A 25,983-nucleotide genomic window follows, 5' to 3' on the forward strand; every position below is an offset into this window, starting at 1 on the left:
ATTGGCGGCTACGATGACCACGAGTACCGACGACATTTACAGCGCATGGAAATGACTGCGAAGAATGAATGAATGCAAAAACTGTTCCCGTCGGAGCACGTGAGCGGTCAGCGTTGACGGACAACAGATTGTGTCGTCAAGTGAAGCGACTGCACAAAATAACTGCACGTCCTCCCACATGGAGACTCCAAATTGCCCGTCTCCCCCACCTGCCCTGCGATTGTCCGCCATCCGGTTCGGGGTGTCCCGTGCCTCCCGCCCGATCTTAGCCGGAATAGGCTCCAGCACTCCCGCGACTCTGGTGAGGATCAGCGGCTCGCTCAGAATACGGATGGGTGAACGCGACATTCAGACTGGGCAGCAGCGCAAGAGCGACCTCTTTTGTCCCCGCGCGGCCGCCGTCGCGCCGTCGGCAACATGGCGGCGGACGGCGGAGACGACGCGACCGCGGCGGATTTTGTGACTTTCGGGACTCCTCTGGAGCCCCTGGACGAAGGTTTGTCGTGTCGACGCGAAGACGGCGCGCGCCAATTTGGGATTTTGGTGACGACGACGACGACGACGACGACGGTCGGATCGGGTCGGGTCGGGTCGCTTCCCGATGGACGCGTTAGCTTAGCTGCTCGCTCCACGCGCGCAACTTCTCGCCCTTTCGTGGTCTTCTCTGCTCCACTCGCGCGTGACAACGACCGGACGCCACGTGTTCCATTCGAGGGGAAACGAGCGCAAACGTTCTCCAGGCCTGTTAAGAATCAAACTCGTCTTCCGGTTCGGGTTCGTATGCCGACGTCACACGCCGTTGGTGGTCGAAATCAGAATCCATTCCGGGCCTTTAGGGTCGCCGCCGGTCAGTCGCAGGGCAAGCTGATTTGCCAATGGGTTTCAATCGATTTGGATCGAATCGACTCGACTCGTCAACTGGGCGTTGTGGCGGTTTGCTTTTGTTCCGACGACCCCGTTTCCCCTCGTTACTCTTGCGATAACGCAGCCCTAAAAAAAACCAAAATGCCCGTGATTATTTTTGGGACGTGACGCTCCCCGACTGAAGGGTTGCGCCAAACGTCATCTGAGATGCGGCGACCCCCGACTGAAGGGACAAGCCGAAAGAAACGCGCGCGCACTGACCGACTGCCTGTCGGCACGTTTCAGACGAGGCCCCCCGCAAGCCCCTCCCTCTCCACGAGCAGACGGTCCGAGACGAGAAGGGTCGCTACCAGAGGTTCCACGGCGCCTTTACCGGCGGCTTCTCGGCGGGATACTTCAACACCGTCGGATCCAAGGAAGGTCAGCCCCGTTCCGGGACCGCCTCGCTACCGCTCGGGCCGGCGCTGACCTCGTCTGCGGTGTCGTCGGCAGGATGGACGCCGTCCGCCTTCGTGTCGTCGCGGCGGCAGAAGGCCGAGCAACACCGGGCCACGCCGCGGGACTTCATGGACGACGAGGTAGCGAGCGGCCGATGGATCGGCGGTCTCCTTTGCGTTCGGGTTGGGCTCAAACCCTGACCCTTCAAAGACACCCCTCTTCGAAACAAGGAGCCATTTACTGGCCGAGTCAAGGTGGTGCAATATGTCCGTTTGAATGATGCGTTGATTTAGCCGATACGTGCGCAGCGGCGGGGGGCTGAGTCTCCGCCCGACCCGAGACGTTTGGACTTTGCCACGCCGGTTCCCGCTCGCTCGCTCGCTCGCTCGTCCGTCTTTGGGTTTTTCGCCCTCCCTTTTTGACATTTTAGCTTCCGCGGATCCTAAAAAGGTCGGAGGAAGGCGAGCGCCCGACGCAGTCGCCCGAGGTGGCGAAGCTGATATTTGAGCGCACGCCGAGGCTTCCGTTGCCACGATGGCAAAACGAGCTTGTTTGGCTACTCGTCGAGCGCGGCCTCTGCACTAACAGACGCAAACCACGTCATCTTGTTCCATTTCCTCTTTCAAGTGTTTTGACGTCCATTCCGACACCCGAGTGGCGGGTCGAGGACTCGGCGTGCTTAATTGTTGCCAAAATCCCACGTATTTTTTTTGCCGTCCCGCGCCAGGACCTGGGCGAGCACGGCATCGCCCCGGCCCGCATCACCACGACGCGGCCCTTCGCGGCGCCGGCGCGACGGGACAAAGCCCAGACCGTCAACGCCCGGTCGGCCCTCATCCCGGGCGACAGCATCCTGGAGGAACTGGTCGCTCCTGCGAGGTGACGTCGGACCGTCCTCTTACTCGTAGGCTTGGCCCTCGCCGGAACCGATACGGGCTCGCTGCGCTCTTGAAAACGTGCGAATCCCGGCACCTCAATTTGGCTCCTACTTTTCCAGCTTTTTATGTTCCCTTGCAGTAAGTTTGGACCTTATTCCGTCTTGTAGGGTTAGGGAAAAATGCACCAAACCATTTTTTTTTTCTTTATGTTGTATTTAGGTTGTGGGGAAAAAGTGCTTGAATGGAACAGACAAGCCATAGTAGGAAGTATAACCTTAATAATAATAATTACGTACCCCCCTGGTATTGTTCTTGACGTCGTTTTAAAAATCTGGAAACCGTTTCTCCGGTCATAGCCATAAATTGGCAAGTTTGATTGGCTTGATGTTTTGTCGAGCGTAAAGTGGAGTCGCACGGCTGTGACTTTGGCGCCGGCAGCCCGGGATCGATTCCCGCTCAGCGACGTAGTCCGCCTTTCGCCCGGAGTTGGCTGGGTGAGGCTCCGGTGACCCTTGTGAGGATAAGCGGCTCGGGTAGTTATCGCACTTCCAAATAAAGTTTGATTGATCATTTTGGCTTTCTTTCCCCGCGGGAGGGCCACGGGAGTCGGCGCTTGTCGTTTTCAAGAGCAGTGACGCGTATGACGACGTACGTGTCGATTATATATCGGCACACCTGGGCTCAGTTTCCGACAGCCGTTAAATGTGGTTCTGTTCAAACCGGGTCCCCCCCCCAAATCCTTTCCAAGCAACGTTGAATTGAAGACACAATTAAAAAAAAAAAGATATTTGACATGATGTTTGTGTGTCAGGTCTTGCGTCGGCGTGGAGCTCCTGACCCGAATGGGCTGGAAAGCGGGTCAGGGCGTGGGACCTCGGGTGAAGAGGAAGAGACGGCGCCAAGGCGCGCGTACGCCCGCCCGCCCGCCCGCACGCACGCACGCCACCGTCGCCCTCGGCCGTTTGACGATGACGCCTCTGGTTCTTCTTTCCAGCCGACGGTGGCGCTAGAGTCTTCGGCTGCGCTCCTCCCCCCGCCGGCTCGGAGGTGGGTGGCCGCCGCGTTCTGATCGATGAAGTTAACGATGACTACTTTGTCCGGGGGTGGTCCGATACCACAAGGGAGTGTTCGCCCTCGAGCGCTCACCACTCCGCAGTAGCGATACCGACAGGCCCACCGGTTATTTCGTCTGCCTCGCAGTCCCGAGGACCGGGGTTCGAATTTGCCTGGCTTTTCCTCGGGTGCGCCGGTTTCTTCCCGCGTTGATCAAGACTCTAAATTGCCCTCTGTCCCGCGATCGGCTGCCGATCGTTTCGGGACGGGATGGACTCTGCCTCCCGCCACCCGCTTGAGGATAAGCTAACCCTAAACCCTCACGAGGTTCGCGGGAGCGCTCGCAGCCTTTTGCAGCTCTCCTCGGGCCCTGAACCGGTCGCGGGGCGCCTCGAGACGAGCGACCCGTTTGCACCGACGGGGCAATGTGGGGTTTCCGACGCCGAAAGGTTTTTGGAGCGCCAGCTAAAAATTTGCCAAACAAATAGAAGCCCGTACCGGGCCGATGCTTTTGTTGGACCACGACGATTACGATCACGACTGCGAGAATGCCGAAATGACCGTGACGAACGTGCGTCCCTCAGGAGGACGAGGACGACGACGAGTTTGTCCCCGAGAACGTGACGTTCGCCCCCAAAGACGTGATGGCGGTGGACTTCAGCGTGAGGACGGGGCTTCAGGGTCTGGGCTACAGCGGTCTGGATCCCGGGCTGGCTCTTCGCGGCGAGGCCGGCGACGGGCACGTGGACCTGTTCTCGCCGCACTCTGACGCCACCAGCAGGCTCTTCGGGGAAACGCCCCGGGGCTCGCGACGGGGGGGCGTGGCCGGTCAGGTGAGTGGCCAGTTTGAAAAATAACGGGGGGGGGTCAGGTGGAATAATGTCACTCTCGCCCGCATTTTGTGTGCATGTTTTTTTCATATTTTCTGTCCTTTTTTTTTTTATTCCTATTGAGCGGCACGCGTATTGATTTCAAAGGTGAACGATTCAGCGGGCGGGACACGCAGTCCCCTTCAAAAGGTTGTTTTGGTTGTGCCCGAAGACGTTTGGGATCAAAGAGGGAGACGAAAACGGATGGATGGCAAACTTACTGGCCAGCGCTGACCTGTTTTGGACTGATACCACCTTTTTTTGTTCTCCGGACCCCGACGGCGCTCAGGCGTTCGGCGTGGGCGCCCTGGAGGACGACGACGACGAAGACGTGTACCGTCGGGACGCCATGTCCAAGTACGACACGGTGCTGGGGGACGAGCCCGGAGACGGACTCTACGGCTGGACGGCGCCGCAGCGCAAGAAAACGAACACGCGTAACCGCAACTCGTGGACTTCCCGATGGTGGTTTTTTTTTTTTTTTTTGGTCCTTTTTTTTTTTGTCAATGCGGTTTCCTCGATGTGCTTGCAGACCACAAGGAGGCGTCGTACCTCGGCAAAATCCTCGAAGGCTTCACCTTGGCCCGGAATTCCGAAGAAAAGAAAACCGTGAGTGACGTCTTCGAATCTAAATACGTCGGGAGCACGGGGGAACGCGGGCCGTCGGGTCTTTGTGGGCCTCGGCGAGGCTGGCGCCACGGCGACCCGACCCGGGACAACGGAAAACCTTCCGACCTTCTCGCGACTAAAAGATCTGAAGGCAAACTTTTGCTTCCAAAAATACTTTCGTCCCCGGTCTGGCCTCCAGATTGCAAAAATGGAAATTTGTGGAATTTCAAGGTTCAAAATAAGTCGAAGACGGTGGTAGTTTGAATTTCTTACGAAACGTTTTTAAAGGTTAAGAGTTACGGGAGAAAAACAATTTTTATGCAAGAAAAGACAACCTTTTGCCATTTTTTCCACGTTTTATGTGACTGGAAAAGAAGAAGAAGAAAATGAACATTGTCTTTATTTGAAGTGCAAACTTTTCCATCCGGTGACGAGTCCGAAACTGCTCCCAGATCTTTCCTCCGCCCTCGCTGCCGGCCGACTTCCGCCCCGTGCACTACTTCCGCCCCCCGGTGGCCGTGTCGCACGTTTCGGGCGTCAGCGCCGCCCTGGCTGACGCGCTGAGGTCGTCCAGAGGTCGCGTGGAGCGCGAGGACCCGACCCCCGCGGGACGCCACCACATGGCGTCGGGCCAGAGGGGGGCGCTGCTGGGGGAAGGCGCCCTACCAGGTACGAAAACTTGTGTGCGTCTGTCTCTCTTTCCGGGTTCGAGAGCTCGGGCGCCTACGTCATCAAATCACGTGACTTTTGTTTACGTCGCGTCGAGCCAGACGTCGCTCAACGCCGAAGTCGCTTGGAGACGCCACGGAAATATGTCTCGTAGCGCGACGCCCGGAGTCTCGTCCGACACCGTCACATATTTAGAAGGTGAAAATAAACGACGGTACGTGGAAGAATTTGATAAACTCGGCATATTTAATACCGTTTTGGCCGATGAGAAATTGGACCGTGAATTGAGTCGCGCTCGTCTCGGACAACTGGACCTACGCGCGTGGGCCCGGTGAGTAACTCGCCGAGATTTACACGGAAAAGTTTGAAAGTGTAGAAAAGTCCGGACGCGTACCAATACTTTATTGCTGGATCTATTTTCAAATCAAGAATAAACGTGCAGACACACACGTGCAAAAAAAAAAAAAAAAAAATGTATTTTTAGTGGGAGGGCCACCTGGAAATTCATTCAGCCGCTCGCGCACGCAATTCTACGTAAATGCCACTTCCTCTCCAGGCCCCGCCTCCGTCATGGAGCTGCTGAGGCCCGAAGACCGCCAGCGCTTGCTCCGCCTCCGCGCGTCCGCTCCGGCCCCGTCGGGCCCCTCGGCGCGTCCCCCGACCGCCCCCCCGTCGGCCGCGTTGCGCCAACAGCAGGAGGCGGCGGCGGCGGCGGCGGCGTGGAGAGCCGGCGGCCACTCGCAGGCCTTCAAACCCTTCGAGAAGAACGCCGGCAAACAAGCCAGATACGAAGCCTACTTGGGACGACTGCGCTCGGGAGAGAAAGGTGACGACCGCAAAGGCAAACGTACACAAAGATGCTCACTGGCGTCGACCTTTTTGGGTTTGGGGGTTTTTTTTTTTTTTTTTTTTCCATTTTATTGTCTGCGCTATAGGGGTTAAGATACTGAATACAAAATATTTGTTATCTTTTATGAAGAAATAGAGAATTTGCTATTCCGTCAAAATTATAATACAGCGCTGCTACCTTTGCTTACAAAATTAATTCTTTCCGGAAGGCGTTTCATAATGTGAATTTTTTTTTTTTTTTTTTTTTTGTAAGTAGAAGTGCATTTTACATGTGAATAGCCTAATTTGGTCCAAGTGAAGTAAAGAGAAGAGAAGAGTGTGAGAAGCGAAAAGCATCTTGGGGGTGGGGGTGGGGGTGGGGGGCGCACAAACATTTGACAGACGCACGCACACAACTTGAGTCGGCGAAAGTTTCTCGGCGCCCGCGATGAAGAAACACAAACGAAAAAGTTGTACTTTTCCAAACGTGCGTCAGCTCGTGACGGCGCTAGCGTGAGCGGGTGACATTCGAGCGTCCGAGGGAACCGAAAGGCGTCGTGGCTAAAGATGGACGGCCCTCCTAGCCAATGAGACGCCAGGAAGCCGCTATGGCGATAGCCAACGGGAGAGCGGCTCTATCGCGCCACACAAACCAAGCTACGAGATGTTTACCTTGGGTGGATTTTGGGCAATTATTTTCCTTCCTTTTTTACAAGGAGGCGTTTTGCAACCGCTGTAGTAATATTCATAATCGCGGTGTGGGGACCACCAAAAAAAAAAAAAAAAAAAAACAATCGGTGAGGTTTTTTTCTTTTCTGTCAAGCTCCCAAAAGCCTTCTAGGTCGGGCCTCCCATCGTGCATTTCACCTTCGAGCTCCGCACTTTGTCATCGCGTGTGTGTGTGTGTGTGTGTGCGCGTCAGGCGCTCTGGAGGAGAGTTTGGATCCTTCCATGACGGAGTGGGAGCGCAGCAAGGAGAAGGAGGAGTTTGTGCGCGCCTCCATCCTGTACCGGCCCAGCTCCTCCGTGCTCGCCAGCCGCTTCACGCGGGCCACGCGTCACGACGACGACGACGACGACCACCACCACCACCGCGTCGCGGAAGCGGATCCGGACCCGGACCGAGAGGTAACGCCGCCGGGGGTGGGCGGCGTACGCTACGCGTGGCCGTTTGTTTGCGTCTGTTTCCGTCTCTTGTACGTGCACGTTTGAGCACTTCCGCGTTTTCAGGGCGACCTGCAGGACAAGAAAGCCGCCGTCAAGATGAAAATGTTCGGGAAACTGACCAGAGAAACGTTGGAGTGGCACCCTGACAAGATTGTTTGCAAACGCTTCAACGTGCCCCACCCCTACCCAGGGTAAACCCCCCCCCCCCCGCCCGCCCGCCCGCACACTCGGTACACGCCGCCGATGATGATGACGTCGCGGTCATGTGACATCGCTGCAGCTCGTCCGCCGTCGGACTTCCCAAAGTCAAGCGAGACAAGTTTTCCGTCTTCAACTTCCTGACTCTGAGCCAAAGCCCCGAAAGTTCGGGTAAGTGCGTCGCGGACGTGTGACTTCGCGGACGCTTCCGTGGAAAGTTTTTGCCCGCATCTTTTCCGCGCTGAGCTCATCAGAAAACCAGAAACTGCTTTTTTTTTTTTTTTTTTTGTTCACGATGAAGGGAAATGTCGATCCGTCGGTTGGCGACCTCGGGCCGAAGCGCGCTCGGGTTCTGCGGCGGGACCGCCATCCGAAACCAAATCAAACGGCTTAGTCAAGGAGGTCCGGACTTGAATCGGATCGAAAGGAACTGACGGGGGGGGGGGGGGGGGGGGGTCGTCGCACAGAGCCGGCGAGCTTCTAATACGGACATTTTCCGTTAATAACTGAAATCATTTCAAAAGGACATTTTACGATTGCTTTGATGATCTTAAAGTGGGGAAACTGCAAAAAATCCAAACCGGATTTGCCGGCGGTCGCGCGAAGGACTTCCCGGCGGTCGGCGGCGTCACGAACGAAGTCACGCGACGTCCAGCAAAGCGTTGTCGTCCGATACGGCGAAACATTTAGAAGGCGATGATAATAAATGAAGCTCTGTGGAAAAATGAGCTAGAGGAGCCATATTTAATGCCCGAGTCGAGTTGAAAGCGCAGAAAAGTCTGGACGCATACAAATCCTTTTTTTGCCGGATGCGTTCTCAATGGAGAGTCAATCCGGCACTCGGATTTTTTTTCAACCTTTCAATAAATGACACAAATGACACGCTTTGACACAAACTGCCGTCCATTAGCTACGATTGGAAAAAAGAAACCGGGGCAGCGGCCGCCATCTGCGACCGACGGTTTTGCCTGAAAGTGAAATGAGCCGACTTGGCGTTGTAAATACTTTTGAGATTGAAATGAATTTGATCCATTGTGGTCACGGGATGAGCTCTTGGAAGGTCGGCCGTTGGGAATGTCGAGCGTCTTCTCTCCGCTCGCCGGTGTTTCCTGCGACTGGCCGAGCTCTCTCCCCCGACGAGCCTGCCGTCCCGTTTGTCGCCTGGGGTCGTCGCGGTAACCGCTTGACTTCCCGGCTGCCGGCGTTTCCTTCTGTGCCCTTCGGATGTTCCCTCAGGTCCTCCGAAGAAGGCGCAGGGCCCAAAGAAGTCCAGGTGGGACCAGGAGGCTCAGCAGACGAGTGACGCCGGCGCCAAATCTTCTTCAGAGCCGTCCGGTCAAACTTTGGAGGCGTCACCCGAAGACCCTAAAGTGGAGGTACGTCTTCCCCAAAATCTTCCTCCTCCTCCTCCTCATTTTTGCTTTCCCAGACAGAGCACACTTGATGATGGATCATCACATGACATCCCCCAGAAGAAGGAGCAAGACGAGGAGGACGGCGAGGACGAGGAGGACGGCGAGGATCGGGACGCGGAGGAGGAGGTCCGTCCCCCGATGGACGTTTTCAAGGCCATCTTCGCCAGCTCTTCAGACGACAGCGAGTCCTCGTCCTCGTCCTCGGGTGAAGAGGAGGAGGAAGTCGTCGACGCGCCTCCGCCGACCCTCTTCGACACCTCCGCCTCGTCTTCCGCCCTCGCGACATCCTCGCAGCGGACGGCGGCGGGTAGGCGAGCGCTTTGTGTCTGCTCGGGATGCGCGCAACGCACTTCCCGCTCCGATGGGACCGGTTTTGACTCGTTCCCGCGTAGTCCGACGACGGAATTGCGCCCGTCCTCGCGCTGCGGATTGACGGCGACGGTCCCGAGATGGCCGTATAAGCGGGACGCGGGCGGACGCCGATTTGTAAACGGCAAAAGCCAGAAAAAGGCGTCGGATTCCCAACTTTAAGCGAATGAAATCGGAGCCGAGAAACGCCCAACTGTGACATTTTTATTGACAGTATGTATGTATTTTCGTAGCTGCGGTTTCCCGCGCGCTGTCGGAGTCCCAGGAAGTTCCGGAGTTTGGCCCCAAGCTTCCGCCTCCCTGGTTCGGTCCCGGTGAGTCCGTCGGCCGGGAGTACCCCCGCCCCGCCCCGCCCCACCGCCCTCCCCCGTTCACGCGCTTCATCCTCTCGTCGTACCCCGCGCAGCCACGGGGGGCGCCGCCGCCACCGCCGCGCCGGCCTGTGACAGGAAAGTCAAGAACAAGAAGCAACACAAACACAGAAAAGACCGGAAGGTCCCCGTTGTTCACGTTTTACTCCTTTTTTTTTTTTTTTTTTTATTCTGGATGGTCTTCCTCTTCACATTGTTCATTTTCTTCCACAGAAGAAGAAAAGCAAGAAGAATAAAAACAAAGTGAAGCGGCAAGAAGACAGGAGCAAGAAGAAGAAGAAGAAAAAGACCAAGAAAAAAAAGGAAGAGGACGCCGACGCGTCGGACCCAAGTGATGACGGAGGAGACGGAAAGGCAGAGGTGTCCGCGCAGGAATTGATCCGAAGGTCAGAGGTCACGTTGAAAGCCAAGCGACGCTCACACGACAGGAAGTTGCGCTTGAAAGAGCTTTGTGTGTTTGTGGCTAGGGTGAAGAGCGTCTCGTCTTCACGCGCCGCCCGGTGACCCTCGTCGCTCAGGAGAATGTCAAGGTCCACTCTGACGGGGTCGCATTTTCTCATTAAAAAATGGTTTTCAAATGCTGCACGGCAAACTTTGTCGTATTTGACAGGAACCAAAACTCGCGTGTCAACAAACGGGAGGTGGTCCGGCAACGCGGCACATGGAGACCAGAAGCTAGAATTCCTCGGTCCTGGGTTGTATATTCTTGATCCCCCCCCCTGCAATATGATTGGCTGTTGCGTCCAAACTGGCAAATAAGGATGAAGTGCAAATTGGGCTTTCTGCGTACCGCCCCGGCGGTTGGTTGTATTGAAAGTCGCCAACCCGTCGGAACCGGTTCTTCCGGAATGTTTGGATGCCTCCGGTCGGCAAAAACCGAGGAAGCGGCGGCCGACAAAAGTCTGCCGTACTTTTGGTCGAATCAGTGAGCAGCGGCAGGAGGAGGAGGAAAATATTGCGCCGCGGGAAGCGGTCGCACGCTTGCGGAGATTCGGTTGAGTTGAGCGTGAAAAGCAAAAAATGCGTCCGTGGCAACATTGGAGGTCGACGCGGGCTGAAGGCCTCGAGCATTTATTTGAGTCTTCAAAGCTACACGAGAGCTGACGGCAGAGACAAGAAAGACTCAAAACGTCAGCGCGGGTCCAACTGGCGAACGAGCAACATCACGTTGGGATGGGACGAGAGACGCGAAAAAAAGGCGGGAAAGGAAAGAACGTGGTAAAAACAGGCCGGGGGGGGGGGGGGGGGGGAATGAGCGGACGCGCCGATTCCGTCCGGAGCACGGCAAGTGGCCGCCCGGCGCGGAGCGCGTCCCATCAGCGCCGCGTCACCCGACGCTTCCGGCTGAGCGGTGCGCTCGCTAGTCGCGATCCATCCGGCGGGCGCCGTTGAGGACCGCGTGCGGAGGTCAGCCGAGCGCTCGGATCGTCGATGAGCGCCGGTTTTCGCTTCATTCGGGCGACAAATGTGCGCCTCCTGTTGCTGGCTGATTAAGTCGGGAACCGATCGGGGTTGGAGAAGAACTTTTATCGCTAGGCTGACGGCCGGCGCCGCTGAGCAACCGTTTGGAATGTAGCGGATTATAATTTAGTTTTTTTTGTGTTTGTATTTGACGCGTACGTAACGTCGGCCATCTTAAGTCGTCTTGCGGCGCTCGCGAGACATTTGCGCGTTTACTTTTGGGAGCACAGGAACAAGCTTCCATTCCCTCACGTTGTCACATCCAGACAAATCGGGATAGCGTAACTAGCAAATCGTGAAACAAATCAAATCATTGAGGCCGTTTGCAAAGCCCCTCCCGCCTTGAATTCCTTGTGCCCCCGCCGCCAAGAAGACCAACGGAGTTCCCGCACCGTCAAAAGCGTCCCGGCGCATCGCCGCCTTGCTCGTCTCCTCCTAACGCTCAGCGTTGAATTTGGCGCAACCCGAACGGCCGAGCCGGGCCTAGCCTGGCCCCCAAATGTCTTTCCTACGACGGAGGGACTCTTCCCTCCCCCCGACTGGAAAAGAGGAGGAGGGATCGGCGTCTCGTTTTCCAAAGAAATGTTCCAAAAACCTTTTAGCGGTAGCTGGCTCCAGAAAGGCATCAAACCGCGTGGCGTCCGTCCAACGCCAGGAGATTTTGCCCTTTTCGGGCAGCCAAGAATTGGAATCTGGGCCCGTTGTTTGAAGATCCTTCCTGGAATTCCCGAATCGCCTCCGATGGCAACAGATGAGCCTTTTGCCATTCTTGGAGCGGGTTTCAAGCGTAATCTCGGTAAGACGGGAGGTCACTTTTTTTTTTCGCCGGCCTCGGAACGCGAATCGTGGCTTCGGACGAGCGTTTCCCGGTCTTGTCTTGCTGCTCAGTTCAGTGGTTTTTGCGGTGCTCAAACATTCTTCCAACAAAAATACCCATCCGTCCGTTTTCTGAGCCGCTTATCCTCACGAGCTGCAAACCAACCAACCCAGTCGCTCTTCCCGTGGAAAAATCTCCAGAGCCCGACGTTCATTTGAGTGGTTGCTGTGTAGTCAAATGAGCTCCATCTTGAAAAGTGACAAAAGTGGCAACCGCCCCCCCCCCCCACACCGGACCCACCGGGTCCTCGACCGCTCTGCTGCGCTCCTCCGTCCAATATCAATATCCGAACGATTCAAAGGATTGGAAGTCATCGTCAAAGGTCCACAGCAAAACCGCTTGCTCAAGAGACCTTCCGAGTTGCATCCCGCTTCCGTACGCTTCGTCAACTTTCTTCGCTTTGGATAAATTCACCTTCCGGCAGACTTTATTTTGAAGTGTACCTCATTGTTTCCTTCATTTTCTTTGTTTCTTGGTGTGGAAGCGACCCTGAGAACAGGTTTAGCCCTGCAAATTCAAGATTGTTGATCGTCGTTTTGTTTTGTTTTGTTTTGAATCCACAAGACCTATGTGGCTTTTCCGACCAGGACCGCCAATCGTGGGGCGATACTATGCAGTCTTCTGGACCTGGGGGGGGGGGGGGGGGCACGCACCCATCGCGGTCAAGGTACTGTTGGTCGATTGCGTGACAACGGCGAACGAAAAAAAAAAAAAGAAGACAAAGACGTCTGCTGGTTTAGTCTTTCGTGACGCGTATGCGCGCGCTCCAACCGAAGAAAGGGTTTCAAGGTGACGTGGAGGCGGCTCAGCTGGACCAAGTAAGACGAGGAACCTCTTAGCGTTCCGGAGAGCTTGAGACAGACTGTCGGGACTACGCGCGCCCGGCTCGTTGGTCAGGTAATGACAAAACGTCCTCGAACCGAGAGGTTGCCTGCTTGAAAAGGAAATCTTGGAGCGAAAAAAACTGGAGACGGACGACAAGTGGCACTCACAATCCCGCCGACGGGGCGATTTCGAGTCTCCGATGAACGGTGCGCGTTTTGGGGATGTGGGAGGAAACCGGGGAGAAGGTGCCATCTCCGCACAGGCGGGGGCGGGATCGAACCCGGGACCTCAGAACCGTGAACTGAGCCAGCGCGCGAAAACCCCGAAATGCTCATCACAACAAGAAATCAACCTCAAGTGAGCTTACTTCCAAATTGAACTGTTGCCAACCGAAAATGAATTTTGCTGACGTTTGATGGCAAGCGATTCATTTGGGCTCCTTCTGCTGTGCGCAACCTCGCCACCAGGGGGCGGTATGTCGTCCTGGAAACTGCACTCATTCCTTTTTGGTCAGAGAGGACAAAGGATGTTTGCGCTCTTACAGACACGAAGAAGAAAGAAGTGTGTGGGGGTGGGGGGGGGGGGAGACTTTAATTCTATGAAAGGACAAATACATCTCAAAATTCACAGTTTGAGTACTAAAAGTGGAAAAGTTGAACTACTCGTCAACAGCTTGATTGCGGAGAGACTGACAGGACGTGACGTCCGCCGTCCGTCGCAGCCAGGCCCTGACAATAAGAGGAGCAGAAGTGGGGCCCAAGTCAAAGTCAAAGTCACTTCCTTTGTTCTGGCTAGCGGCGTGACTTCCTGCCGTGCCGAGGGGGCCCGACGAGGCGGCCGCGACGCCCCGCGCCTTGAGACGTTCGGCTCCTCGACCCGCAGCCGGAACGTCTCTTCGCCTCCGGAACTCTTCTCGAACTAAGACTCAAGAAGCGGCTCTCCTTGGACTCAAACTTGTACTCCAATTAGGGACGACGTCTCGAAGCGACGCTGTACTTGCGTGCTTGGAAAACCTCCCACTTGAAGACTTGAGCGAGCGGGACTCCTCTGCCAAAAGAGCACAACGTGCGCGATACTGAAAGGTTTCGATGATGTGCGGGAGTGGAAGAGACAGTGGTCTGACTACTGCACCCTAGTGGTTGTACTAGTGCACTTGATTGTCTTCTTAATCAGGACAAATGATGTCCGAGTATACAGACCTTAAGACGGACGTCGCTAATGGTTTTCAAATAGAGAGAAGAGGTTTTTGTTTGTTTTCCAGGCAGGTGGGGCCCCGCCCCCGGCCGGCATATCCGTATCACCCGACCCCCCAGTATTTGAATGTCTGCGCGTGTCGATGAAGCTCAGGTCTTAGGGGGCTCGAAGACGGCTATTTGACTTTGTCCACTTGGTCGTGGTTGTTATTGCTGTCGTGGCATCGGCGGGTGGCGGCGGCGGCGGCGGCGGCGGCTTCCTTTCTGAGCGCCCGGGGCGCCAACCTCTTATTTAGGAAGAGACTCTGCAAGACTCTGTTCCTGAGGGTGGCGGGAAAATAGTTGTTGACCAGGTACATGAAACCCACGCCAGGTCCAGCGAAGTAGCGCGTCCGCGGCCGCGGTTCCCGCAGCGCCCGCTCCATGGCGTCCACCACGGGGCTGAGGTCCGGGTTGGCGTGGCGAGCGAATTGTTGAAAGAGTTCCCTGGTCTCGCCCAAGTAGTCCTCGCCAAAGTCTTCCAGAAGCGCCGGAGAAAGAGAACTCAGGAGCTCCCGGTATCGGGCCTCCCAGTACGCCGCGTTACTGCACTGACCTGTCGGCCACGGCAACAAGGACGACAAGGATTACTGCGGAAATGCACGCGCCGCGTCGTCGTCCGCACGTCGGCGGTCGGCGTTTACCCGTCCTGTAGGAAGAGGGCAGGATGGTGACGACGTGGACCCCCCACGGCGTCAGCTCGTTCCTCAGCGTGTCCATGAAAAGGTTGAGCGCGGCTTTGGACGCTCCGTACGCAGCCAGGCACGGAAACGGTTGGTCGCCTGGACAACGGGAAGATGAGGATGAGGATGACGTCGTGGCTTCGGCCAAGGTGACCTCGAGCGCCGTCGACAGTCAACAAAGGTTTGCGTCTGCATTGTTAGCCTTCTGCGACCCAATTCTGGTTGAAGGCAATTCTTCTGCCGACGTGTGGACCGTCCTTTGCGCGGATACGTCATTGGATGCGCGAGATCTGCTTTTGGAGCTCAGTTGTACCTTTTACCCGACGGAAAAAGTACGGGAGCCCAAAACAAAGCGCTCCAACCTAACGGACGATAGTCCGAGCCCCTCCGCCGGCCGTCCCCGATGGCAGGTGGATATGAAAAGATCCCGACTTATTTTTCAAATCCAACGCGAGTACAGTACAGTAACTTTACACGGGAGCGCTCACCGGCCGGACTGGAGACGGCGACCAGTCGACCTTTGCCCCGTCGGAGCAGCGGCAGGAAAGTTTTGGTCACGTTGAGCGTTCCGAAGAAGTTGACCTCCATGCAGCCGCGGAAGTCGGACATCTGAGACAGCTCCACGTCGCCGAAGTTGACGCACACGCCCGCGTTGTTGACCAGCGCCCACAGGCCTGAAAGGCACGCGGAGACGGACCAAAGGTTTCGGCCGGATAAGAAAAAAATGGCAACCAGTCCGTAGACGCCAAAATCTGGCGAGTTTTTGCTCTCACGAATGCGTCCCATCTTGGGAACTATTGTCGCCCCTTCAATTCTTCATCCATCCGCGGTCCCGGCTGCTTACCCTCACGCGTGAGGCTGAACTGGTCGCCGGCCAATCGCGGGCCGCATCGAAACGAAAGCACCCTTCGCCCGTTTTTGGGGGATTTGGGCGGAAAGCGGGGACGGGGGAGAACGCGCAAACTCCACCCGGGGGGGGCGGGATTTGAACCCGCGGCCGCGTTGATTTGAAAATGGAATTTCAGCGGCGTGCGTCTCTGCCGTTAAGCACCCTAAGCCTGAATGTGAAAAAAGCTCCACCTTGTGGCTAACCCTCAGAAAATGGCTTCCGCGCTCGGAGGTGAATTTGTGACCCGGCGTCGGTCGGCCGTACCTTCGGGTCCCAGCTGCGCCTCCACCTGGGCGAGCGCCCGCTGCACCTGCTGCGGCTGCGTGATGTCCAGCTGCAGCAACGTCAGTCGCTCCGAGCACGTCCGCCGCAGCTCGCCGGCGCCCTCTCCGCTCGCGTCCAGCACCGTCGCAAACACCCGGAAGCCCCCCGAGTCCAGATGGCGAGCCGTCGCCTTCCCGAAGCCGGAGTCGCAGCCTGACGACATCAGACGTCACGTTTGCGGGCGCCGTCGTCACGGGAAAACGGGTCGGATCGGAACGACGTCGGCGTGGGAAAACGGCTTAGTATGCGGTCTTAGCGCGCAAACAGCACACACGAGTGCCACACACACACACACACACACACAAATACAAAGCAGCACAGACACACACCACTAACACAACTGCATGCACACGCACGCGGCAGCCGATATCGGTATTTTTGGGTTTTTTTTTCTGTTGTTGTCTTTGTTTGCTCTCGTACGCCTCAGGGCTACAAGCGGCCAGGAAAATCTGGACTTGAAATACCCGGCACAAAATTGCAGTTTCAAGCGCCTTCCGCCGCAAAGACAACATTCCAGACGAGCCAGCGAGACCGCCGGGCTCGCCGTGGATTGTCGTCGGAGGAGGGAGAGGAAGCGGAAGCCCGGCCGGCCGGCCGCTCGGGCTCCAGAGCGACCTCTTCCAAACTCGTACCCGGCCGACGCCAGATCCTTCGCCGACGCAACAATGGACGGACGGGCTGGAATTCCAACTGGCAGATGATCACGATTCCCGCGTCCTTCATCACCACGGGGACCTGGCTTCAACGCAACAATTCTCGACGCGAGAGTGCAGCCGGCGGGCCGCGCCCTGCTTGTTAAGCCGGCCTAACAACCCCCCCGACAGCGTACGACTCTGGTTGGTGGTGGCTCGGAAAATGAAAGAGACAAAGGTAAGAACGGAGAACCGTGTGGGGGAAGTTGAGAAAGGAAGACTGTTGTCGGAAAGAAGTGAGACAGGAGTCTCGACGGACAGGAGGAGCTCCCGGAGGACTGGACTACTACAGCCGAGGTGATCGGAGAGACGGGCAGGAGAGTCCTTCTGGGAGCAAGGTGGCGGAGCCCCAAAATACGGGAAGTCATCCGAGGAGAGGCCGAAGGAATACTTTCAGATGCGTCGTGGGGCAAAGGCAGAGGCTAAACGAGAGGCGGACGACGACGCGTACGCCGGGTTGGGTACGAAAGAGGGAGAAAAGGGTCTCTGCGGGTTGGCCAGTGGACGTGCGGCAAGGAAAGCGGAGGAAGGATAGAGATGGGAAAGAACGTGCCAGTCGTGCGTGGGCTGACTAGGGGCAAAGAACACTTTGAAGAACATGGGAGAGCCAAGTCAAGCGGACGTTACAAAAGCACCGTGGAGAGGATGAAAAATGGAAAAGCAGTCGCTCCAGATGACATCCCGGTGGAGCTACGGAAGCACTTTGGAGAGGTGGCTGTGGAGGTTCTTTACCAACTTATTCAACAGAATGCTAGCGGGCCAGAAGAACGGGGGGAAAGTGTGCTAGTCCCCACGTTCTCAGGAACAACGGCGACGTTCAAAGCCCCGGAACGATGACGAGCCGCGCGATGACGTCATGAAAGGAAAGCGTGGCGGAGGCGAGACTCGGGTCGGGAGGAAGTATCGGCGAGCGGCAAGATGCTTTCGGGAGTTATTTGCCTTGAGGATGCGAGTGGAAAACTACACGGAAGGAGCTACATTGCGTCTTTTTGAAACCGAGAGAGGAACTGCGGTACTGGTGTGGCCCAGAAATATGTCCGAAGAGTACGCGACGTGTATGAGGGCAGCAGACCAAGCAAGGTGTGACGGAAGAATTGAAGCTGGAGGCGGGGCTGCATCAGGGATCCGCTCTGAGCCCCTTCCTGTTCGCTGCGGTGACCGACAGGAGGTCAGACTGGCTAACATTGCCCCTGACCCCTTTGGCCCCTCCCACAGGTGGTGACTCGACCAGGTATTCCACGTCTGCCTGCCGGTTCTAATCTGGCCTGGAGATGGCATGCTGTCCCTCTGCCCAGGTGGCTTTTCTTTCGGTTTGTCGAAAAGTGAAATTTCCGCTGGTGTTAATGTGAGTGGCGAAGGTTTTTGTTTTTGTTTTTGTGTGGTCGGCGACCCGCTTCGATGCCTGGTGCGGCGGGGTTGAACAGCGTGCCTTGACTTGGTCGAGGCGGCGTCCTCGGTGCAACAAGGAGGTCTGGCCGCGGTTCACGTGTCCGTTGCCGACTTTGGCCTGCGGCGCGCCCAACTTCGACCCACCGAACGAACGAACGAACCGACGACTCGAGGAGCCGCTCCCTCGCTTGGAGTCAAGGCAACACTTGAGGTTCGACGCACGCACGTGTTCGTGAAGAATATTTGTCGAGATTGTGTCTGTGCGCTAGTCGTGTAAAACGTAGTCATGCGGGTTAGTGAGGATTGGGTGTCGACGCATGATTGAAGCGTTTCTGCGTTTGTGTGTGTTGGTTGCGCGCATGTCACCGAATGATTCAAAGTGTGCGTTAGTCGCGAGTGGGATTGTGAGTTTTTACGAGCGTGCCGGTGAATCATTCAACGTTTATTGTGTGTAGTTTGAATGTTTCTCGTAGTCGTAAGGGTTGATTCCGCTGCGCTGCCAAGGCAACGAAGGCTTCTTCTGCTGCTTTGCTTTGCTTGAACACCATTTCAAAATGAAACGATTGTGAACAAACACACTCCGCCGCTTCTCGTGGACGTCGACCCGCCGCCGCCTCCGTGTCGCCATTCGACGCGTTTTGAACTTTCACTCACGCGAGGACAATTTCAGCAGAGGCCCGAGTGGGCCCAACCCCCTCGGCGCCGTTTCACCTTTCGGCGGGTTCGGCGCCGAGGCCGCCGGCCGTCGATCTGAGCCGGGGGGAAGGCCGCCGTGCGCGCTTTCTTCTCGGGGGCCGCCGGACCAGGCACGGAACCGGGGACGTCAGTCCCGACCGGAAGCCGTTCGCCGCGCCTACGCTTAATCATTGCCGACACACAATATCGACAAACAAACGTGCACCACAAACGCACGCGCGCACGCGCACACAATTATGAAAGAGACGCCGATCAAAGTCAAAAGTGGGACGAGGAGCAGAAAGTTTCGCACGCCGCACACCCATCCGAGTGAGTCCAAGCGAAAGTTCCGGACGGAGGCGCTCGCTCTCACCTGTGATGATGACGGCTTTCCCGCCGGCGGGCAGAAGTTTGTCCTTGTTTCTGTCGCGGTCGCAAAGGAAGCCCACCAGCAGCGGCGTCAGGATCTTCGCCAGCGCGGCCGCCCCCGCCCACGCCCCCGCCGCCAACACCCACCACGGAACGGCCCAGTCGTCCATTTCGTACGCCCGCTCGACTTTGACCCTCTGCGCGAATGCGGCCGGGTGCGTACGCGGCGTCCCGGTCCCGGTCCCGGTGCCGGTCCTGGTCCCGGTCCTGGTCCTCGCCGCACTGAATGCCGAGAGCGCCTTCGCTCGCTTGCTTTATAGCGTGCGCGCACACACAATATGCACACGTCTCACTGAGTGCTGACACAACTCCCCCCGAACCAAAAAAAAAAAAAAGGAAAAGGGAACGTCCTGTCTCCGCACACCCTCACGCACGCTCGGCCAGTAATGCACTTACACACAGTGGCGTGCACAAGGACACGCACGCGCACGCACACACACGTCAGATTAGCAGGTATAAGCGTGTGTGTGTGTGTGTGTGTGTGTGTTTGTGCGTGTTGCAGCGGGCACTCCGCACCAGCCGGGGGCAGCAGGCCGAGCCGAGTCTTTGGAAACGCAGACGCTAACGTCTCAGCGTGATTAGCGTGCTTGACTTAGTGGCGCGCGTGGTGCCACTAATTCTTCGTCTTCTTCGTCTTCTTCTTCTTCTTGTGAGTCTAATCTGTCGCTGCAGACAGACGCGTTGTCATGTGCGGGATTAAACACGTGAGCGCTCACACCAGCTGCTCAGGTAACGCGGCGACACGCTAACAGCGCGGCAGACGTTAGCGCGACGCCCGACGGGTGACCAAAACGCACAAAGACGCACACTCACTGACACACGAACGCGTGGGCATTACGCAAAGACACACAACGGACGCAAAGCGTGACAAACACACACACACACACACACATCATTTTGTTGGCGCGCACATGTTACGTATTATGTACGACAGGCACGCACGCGCGCACACCGCCTCGCCGATTGCAAGGTGATAAAGCAAAAAGTTTTACGACGACGGCAGCACTTTTGAGATCGGAACGTTCCCGCTGTTGACGGAACATCCGATGCCGATTTGATTTCCTTTCATTTTTTTCCCCACTTTTTATCTGTGCCTCAACATCTTCGGCCGCCGAAGACGTCGTTCGGACGCGACGCGGCGAAGGTGCCGTGGGGGGAAAAAAAAAAATCAACGTTTGTGAAGAGCAAAGACACTTTTGAAAGAAGTGAAAATATTTGCGAAAAGGTCTCCCGTGTGACCGTGCGGACCTCGCTGTCGTTTCAGAGATCCTCCGGTCCAAGTCCTACGTCGGCTTCTTCGGCCTTCGCGGATCTCGACTCGGAACCCGATCCCGGAGGACCGGGCCCGGTAACTCGTTTCGGCCGCTCGTGTTCGGGATCCGGATCTTTCGGTCCTGACCCGCAGCTCGCGACCGTAGGCGGGGGGTGGCCTGTCGGTCTCCGGTTCGGTTCTCCCGTCGCTCGGGATGCCTGAATTCCTCCGCTTGGCCGCAGGATCTCGCAACCGCCGAAGCTTTTTTTTTCGCACTTCCGACCCCTTTGAAGCAACTTTGGAGCGCCGACCGTAAGATAATTGAACGAGTTGACAAAATAAAATCCCGTCTTTAGCAGAACGGACGCAATGCCGTGCGATCCGAGGCTGGTCTAGTGCGCGTCAAATGCTGTTGTGTCGTGGTCGTCGTTGCTCCTCCTCCGTTCAAGTTGGAACCCTTACCAACGGAGATGAGGAGCTCGGCGGAGTCAAGTCAATTGCCAGCAGATTCGTCTCTTTATGCTTTTGGTTTTGTTTTTTTTTTTTTTTTTTGCGTTGAAAGCCAAGCCGGGCAAGTCGGGGCCTTTCTTGTCATCTGTGTGGCGTCACAAAGGGTTAAAAAAAAAAAGGAAAGGGTGCTCACCAGAACCTTCGGTACTTTTTGTATCGAAACCTTTGTGGATGGCGAACATCTGGTTCCCCGCCGTCTCCGTTGCTAAAAACAAGCTAAAAGTCTTCTGGCGTCTGGGCGGGAATGTTGGACCTTCGACAGAACGCTTCCTTGTTTGTTTATTTTGGGATCGGGGGAGCCGGAGGAAGACCGCGCGCTGTCACGTGAGCGGGAGGTGTCGAGCTTCGTGGCGGGTCGGAGGGACTCCCCGCGTCCTGGAGAGACCCCCCCCCCCCCCCCCCCCCGGGGCCCGTCCTGACACCCCCGCGGGAGGTGTCGAGCTTCGTGGCGGGTCGGAGGGACTCCCCGCGTCCTGGAGAGGCCCCCCCCCCCCCCCCGGGGCCCGTCCTGACACCCCCGCGGGAGGTGTCGAGCTTCGTGGCGGGTCGGAGGGACTCCCCGCGTCCTGGAGAGACCCCCCCCCCCCCGGGGCCCGTCCTGACACCCCCGCGGGAGGTGTCGAGTTTCGTGGCGGGTCGGAGGGACTCCCCGCGTCCTGGAGAGACCCCCCCCCCCCCCCGGGGCCCGTCCTGACACCCCCGCGGGAAGATTGAACACAGCTCCGAACGTGAAAAGACACGCGGGGGGGGGGGGGGGGCGCTGCTGTTTTTTGCTCGAGTATTTGGAAGAATTCAAAGGCCGGCGCCAGAGCAGCTCAGGGCCCGTGAAAGCATATCAGAGAGAGGCGAACTCCCAAAACTTTTCACTTTTTACAAAGGCGAACGTCGCAGGCCGAAGCCAATCGTCAAGTCTTGAGAACGGCCTTCGGGAAGCGTCCGCAGCTGGCCCTCGCGCTGTCCGACCTTTACGTTTCTGGGAATTACAGTCTCTCGGGATCCCCCGACCTTCGAAATCCGCAAAGGAAAAAGTCCACATCCTATTTGGGGGGGATGAAACCTTGTGAAAGGTCCACAGATAGGGGGGTGCGGATCCCGCTACCCCCAGGATGACCAGCCTCTGCTCTGCGGCGTTCGCCAAGAGGGCCCAAGAGTCCATCTCAAAACAAGTGCCAGCTTTCAGCGGTTGAAGCAGAACCCACCATTGGGACGGCTCCGGGGACAGCAGATCTCGGTCCCGGAACCGCTTCGTTCAAATTTGGCTTTGCGGTTTCCAGGCCTGAGTCGTCCGATGACAAAAGGGAGGAAAGGGCTTTGCACAACCTTCCTTCTGACAAGAGTGGGTGTGGCCTACCGACGGTGTTTTCAGCACTTTTCAGTGGCAGCTCGAAACCAGACTACGGACTGATTCCGTGACCACCGGGTAGAAGCGTCTCAGGAGCTCACGCGGGACCGGCACATCTTCTGCTGTTGGGTCCTCGGAACTTTCCCAGCTGAGCCACCGTAAAAAAAAAAGATTAAAACGAGGATTAATTCCACGCGACCCTTCAACGTTTTCTGTGATGATGATGATTTGGATGGACTGTCATTTGTCATACTTTGGTATTTCTCGGCATAACGGGCGACCGGTTAGAGGATCCGCCTGGGCTCAGATCCCCGCAAGGGTGGGCACTCCGCCCCCCCCCCCCCCCACATCCCAAAAACTTGCGTCGATTGGAGCCCGAGGTGGGATTGGCCGGCGACCAGTTCAGGGTGCACCCCGCCCGAAGATAGCCGGCCGGGATGGGCGAGAAAATGATGACGACGACGACGACGCGAGTACACGGTGAGTCCGCTTCAGGTACTTTTCACGCACTTTTCTCAAATACACGCGCAGATACAGACTTGATTGACAGCTGAACAGGTGTCCCTCCCGCCCGCCCCCGTCAAAGCTCCACAGTCGCTACGGCGACCCCCCCGCCTCCCGGCCCAGTGACCCCAATCAGCGGAAGGCGGCCCTCGGGACGCTTTGTCCTCGTGCGCGTACAGCGGGAAGTCGGAGGTGTGAGTGAAAAGTTCCGGGTGCCGGGTTCTGTTCCGCGGCGCTTCTGAAAGGGACGGTGGCCGTCCGACCCCCCCGCGCCGCGGTGGTCTTTGTGCCGGTGTCACGTGACGCTAACGAGGCAAGTGCGCTCGGACAATGCGTTGTTTACTGCTCGGCGCTAATGGCCGAGCGAGCGCTCCTCACTTGTCTCGTTGACGTCCGCCGTCCTCACGCCATCCTCTAATGAGAGCCTCGCCCGTCCGGACCTCAAAGGGCGGGAAATCGGAGCCGGACAACGGACAGGAAGTGGCCGTGAACTTCCTGGGGGGCTTAGCTGAGACCAAAACTTGCCCCATTTGTTGGCAGCGCTGCGGATGAGCTTCTCGGAACAAAGACCACGACGTCATTCATTCGCGCAGACTTGCTTTTGTTCCGCTCTTGTCCTCATTAGTCGCAATTTGGAGAGGGGGGGGGGTCGCGTGGGGGGGGGCGGGGGGGTCCGAGCCCACCGGGGCCGTCAAACGCGAATGGAGACGATAAGCACCTGAAAGACGCCCGAGAGTCCGAGTACCGTATCTTGTGCGGGACGAGATCGAGTCACACTGGAGAATCCGACTTGACTCCACGTTGACGTCTCCCAAAGTCACGTCTTCAAATGATCTTTCCTCGACTGAAACAAATTTTCAAATACGAGGATTCCTTGCGCCGTCCCGCCGGAAAGACGTCTCCGAGCCGGCTGAAGTGGGCCAAAACGGCTGGACAGTACGTGGACGCGGTTTTTTTGTGGAAGTCGTTTGGGACTCGTGGACGAATGAAGGAATCCTAAGCGAGCTCCTTAAATGTGCCTGCCGCTTGCCCACAAGTTTGATGGAAATAAACCGGGGGAAGGTTGTCGCACAAATATGGCGCGAGACAGCCGGATTTCTCGCGCTCGCCTTGCGGTCGCCAAGGTCGCTGATGGCGATCCGATCACGAGCCACATTTGTGGATCGCTTGACTTTGTCCTGTCGTTTACGCTCCGGCAGGCGTTTCAGGAACACGCCGTTCTGAGAAATTCTAGCCGGCTTCCACGTGCGCCAACCCCCCCCTCAGCTTTTGTGGTCTGTGAGCTGGGCCAGGATTACCAGGAACACAAGCGCGCACACGCAATAGCAAAAGTTCTGCAGTCATTCATCCTCCTGATGCAACGGAACGAAAACATCCGTGCTGCTTATCCTCACCGGGGTACCGGGCGGCAATCTCGGCTGTGAGACGCGGGGTCCACCCCCGACTGGTCGCCGGGCCATTTAGAGTCTTACGTTTTGGGGAAGGCGTGAAAAAAGTCCAGAGCGCCGGGGCCGGGATCCGGACCCCGGTCGGCAGACGTGAGAGGCCGCCGTAATGAAAGTAGATCGGGGGGGGGGGGGGGGGGGGGATCCAAAACAGGAATAGGTTAATTGTGACTATGCGGGGGGTCCACTGCGACCTCGCAAGGGAGACCGTTTGACTCTCGCTTTCCTGTTGGAGCGCCGACCCCGAGTGACCCCAACGTCGGCTTGTATTTTTGCACCCCCCCCCCCCCCCCAACGACGCGCCGCTAAGTGGGTGCAGATGTGCGTCCTCCGGCTCGCGTCGACATTTGGGCAAGCGCACGAAATCCGGAGAGTGGAAAGGAAGCGAAGGTGCGCTTGCGGCCTTGGGATGGACAGCGCGTTGGAAGACTCGCAACTCGGGGGGGGGGGGGGGGGGCACGGATTGTTTCAAAGCGGCCTGCGATTGGCTGGCAACCGGTTTAGGGTGCGCCCCGCCTCCTGCCCGACGCTAGCTGGGACGGCCTCCCTTGTGAGGATAAGCGGCTCAGAAAAATCTTCACGGGACCCCTTCTCTTCTCAAACTTGCTCTGATAGATAAATATGGATTTCAAAATAGCTCATGACTATTTTGTCCATTTGTTGCCAGAACCCATCGCAGCTCTCTTTGGCGGTCGCGAAAACACGCAAACAGGATTTGAACTCAGAACTTTGGGGCAGATGCGCTAACTGCTCTCCACCGTGTCGCCTTATGAATATCATGTTTGATTCCAAATTCAAACGTTTTGCAGTTTTTTTTGCAATTTTTCTCTTTGTCGTCCCTTTTGGACGGGCAACAGGAAATGACACGGAGGACGCGCGAGCACGCCGGCGTACGTCCGACAGCGTCGAGCCGGAGACGTGACGGCAAATTCTTCATCCGCGGGCGTTTCTTCGCCGGCCGTTCGTACTCGACTGGGGCAAAAGTTACAATTGGGAGCGCGAAATGCCACAGAGGGGCTAACAAAAGCGCTCGCTGCGACCTGTTAGTGTAAGCGCGGGCAGAGCACGCAGGATATTGCGCAATTTCGTCTTCCATCTTGGAGTTTTTCTGGAAAGCGCCGCCTCGACGTCCTGCTGTTTTCTCCATTTTTGGATTATTATTGTGCGAGACTTTTTTTTTTTTTTATGAAGACACACCTTCCTTTTTTTGGTACTGCATGTGTTATGAATTTTGATATTTTGGCCACAGCCGTTGTTCTTGTCTCTCTCTCTCAAGTTGGTCTCGCGAGAGGCGGTTTGGAAGACCCGAAAACGTCGAAATGTGTTTTTGTCTTTCTCTGGTATTTCCCCGTAACGTAAGGACGGTGACGGACGGTGACGGACGGACGGACGGACGGACCTTCCCTGTACTGCAGCTGACTGAAAATCAATTATGTACATTCCATAATTGATGTTTACGTGTCATTTGCCTTAAGTGGCGTGCATGAATCCGACTTTGCTCCATTTCTGTCTCTGTGCAGATTGGGGTGGGGGTGGGGGGGGGGGGCTCGTTTCCATCAGGAGGTCAGCGGGGTCCGCACTTGGTCCTTCCTGGGCGGACCCCCCCCCCGTCAAAGCTCTGCGGGACGCCGGCTGGATCGTCGGCTTCCGCCCCCGCTGCAAATGTCGCTCTAATTTATGACAACCCCCCCCCCCCCACCGCCCCCTCAACGGCCTGTTTGACCTC

The 25,983-nt window shown here is 56.9% G+C and overlaps 2 protein-coding genes across 6 annotated transcripts; one reads left to right on the plus strand and one right to left on the minus strand.

Annotated features, from left to right (window-relative positions):
* The first annotated feature begins 25 nt into the window (after positions 1-25).
* On the plus strand, positions 26-10,309 carry gpatch1 (G patch domain containing 1). 5 transcript variants are annotated; one of them, XM_061813455.1, is made up of 20 exons: positions 26-301; positions 1,150-1,284; positions 1,357-1,442; positions 2,030-2,181; positions 2,992-3,089; positions 3,175-3,227; positions 3,818-4,066; positions 4,392-4,539; positions 4,635-4,711; positions 5,164-5,380; positions 5,937-6,206; positions 7,131-7,336; positions 7,439-7,566; positions 7,656-7,744; positions 8,810-8,949; positions 9,007-9,295; positions 9,591-9,671; positions 9,764-9,852; positions 9,942-10,114; positions 10,196-10,309. In XM_061813455.1, exons 3-20 carry the CDS (start codon positions 1,431-1,433, stop codon positions 10,230-10,232), a joined length of 2,508 nt encoding a protein of 835 aa, XP_061669439.1. In that variant the 5' UTR covers positions 26-301; positions 1,150-1,284; positions 1,357-1,430; the 3' UTR covers positions 10,233-10,309. The 5 variants fall into 5 exon arrangements, with proteins under 5 accessions (XP_061669439.1, XP_061669435.1, XP_061669436.1 ...); XM_061813451.1 differs by lacking the exon at positions 26-301 and adding an exon at positions 339-496; XM_061813452.1 differs by lacking the exon at positions 26-301 and adding an exon at positions 339-496 and having other exon boundaries at positions 9,046-9,295.
* A 3,139-nt stretch (positions 10,310-13,448) lies between these two features.
* Positions 13,449-19,531, minus strand: LOC133497525 (11-beta-hydroxysteroid dehydrogenase type 2-like). Its single transcript, XM_061813457.1, has 5 exons — positions 19,149-19,531; positions 15,960-16,172; positions 15,295-15,480; positions 14,768-14,905; positions 13,449-14,679 (listed from the first exon to the last, which is right to left on the minus strand). Exons 1-5 carry the CDS (start codon positions 19,312-19,314, stop codon positions 14,261-14,263), a joined length of 1,122 nt encoding a protein of 373 aa, XP_061669441.1. The 5' UTR covers positions 19,315-19,531; the 3' UTR covers positions 13,449-14,260.
* Positions 19,532-25,983: the final 6,452 nt, after the last annotated feature.

Source organism: Syngnathoides biaculeatus, chromosome 3 (genome assembly GCF_019802595.1).
Source record: "Syngnathoides biaculeatus isolate LvHL_M chromosome 3, ASM1980259v1, whole genome shotgun sequence".
Taxonomy (NCBI): Eukaryota; Metazoa; Chordata; class Actinopteri; order Syngnathiformes; family Syngnathidae; genus Syngnathoides; species Syngnathoides biaculeatus.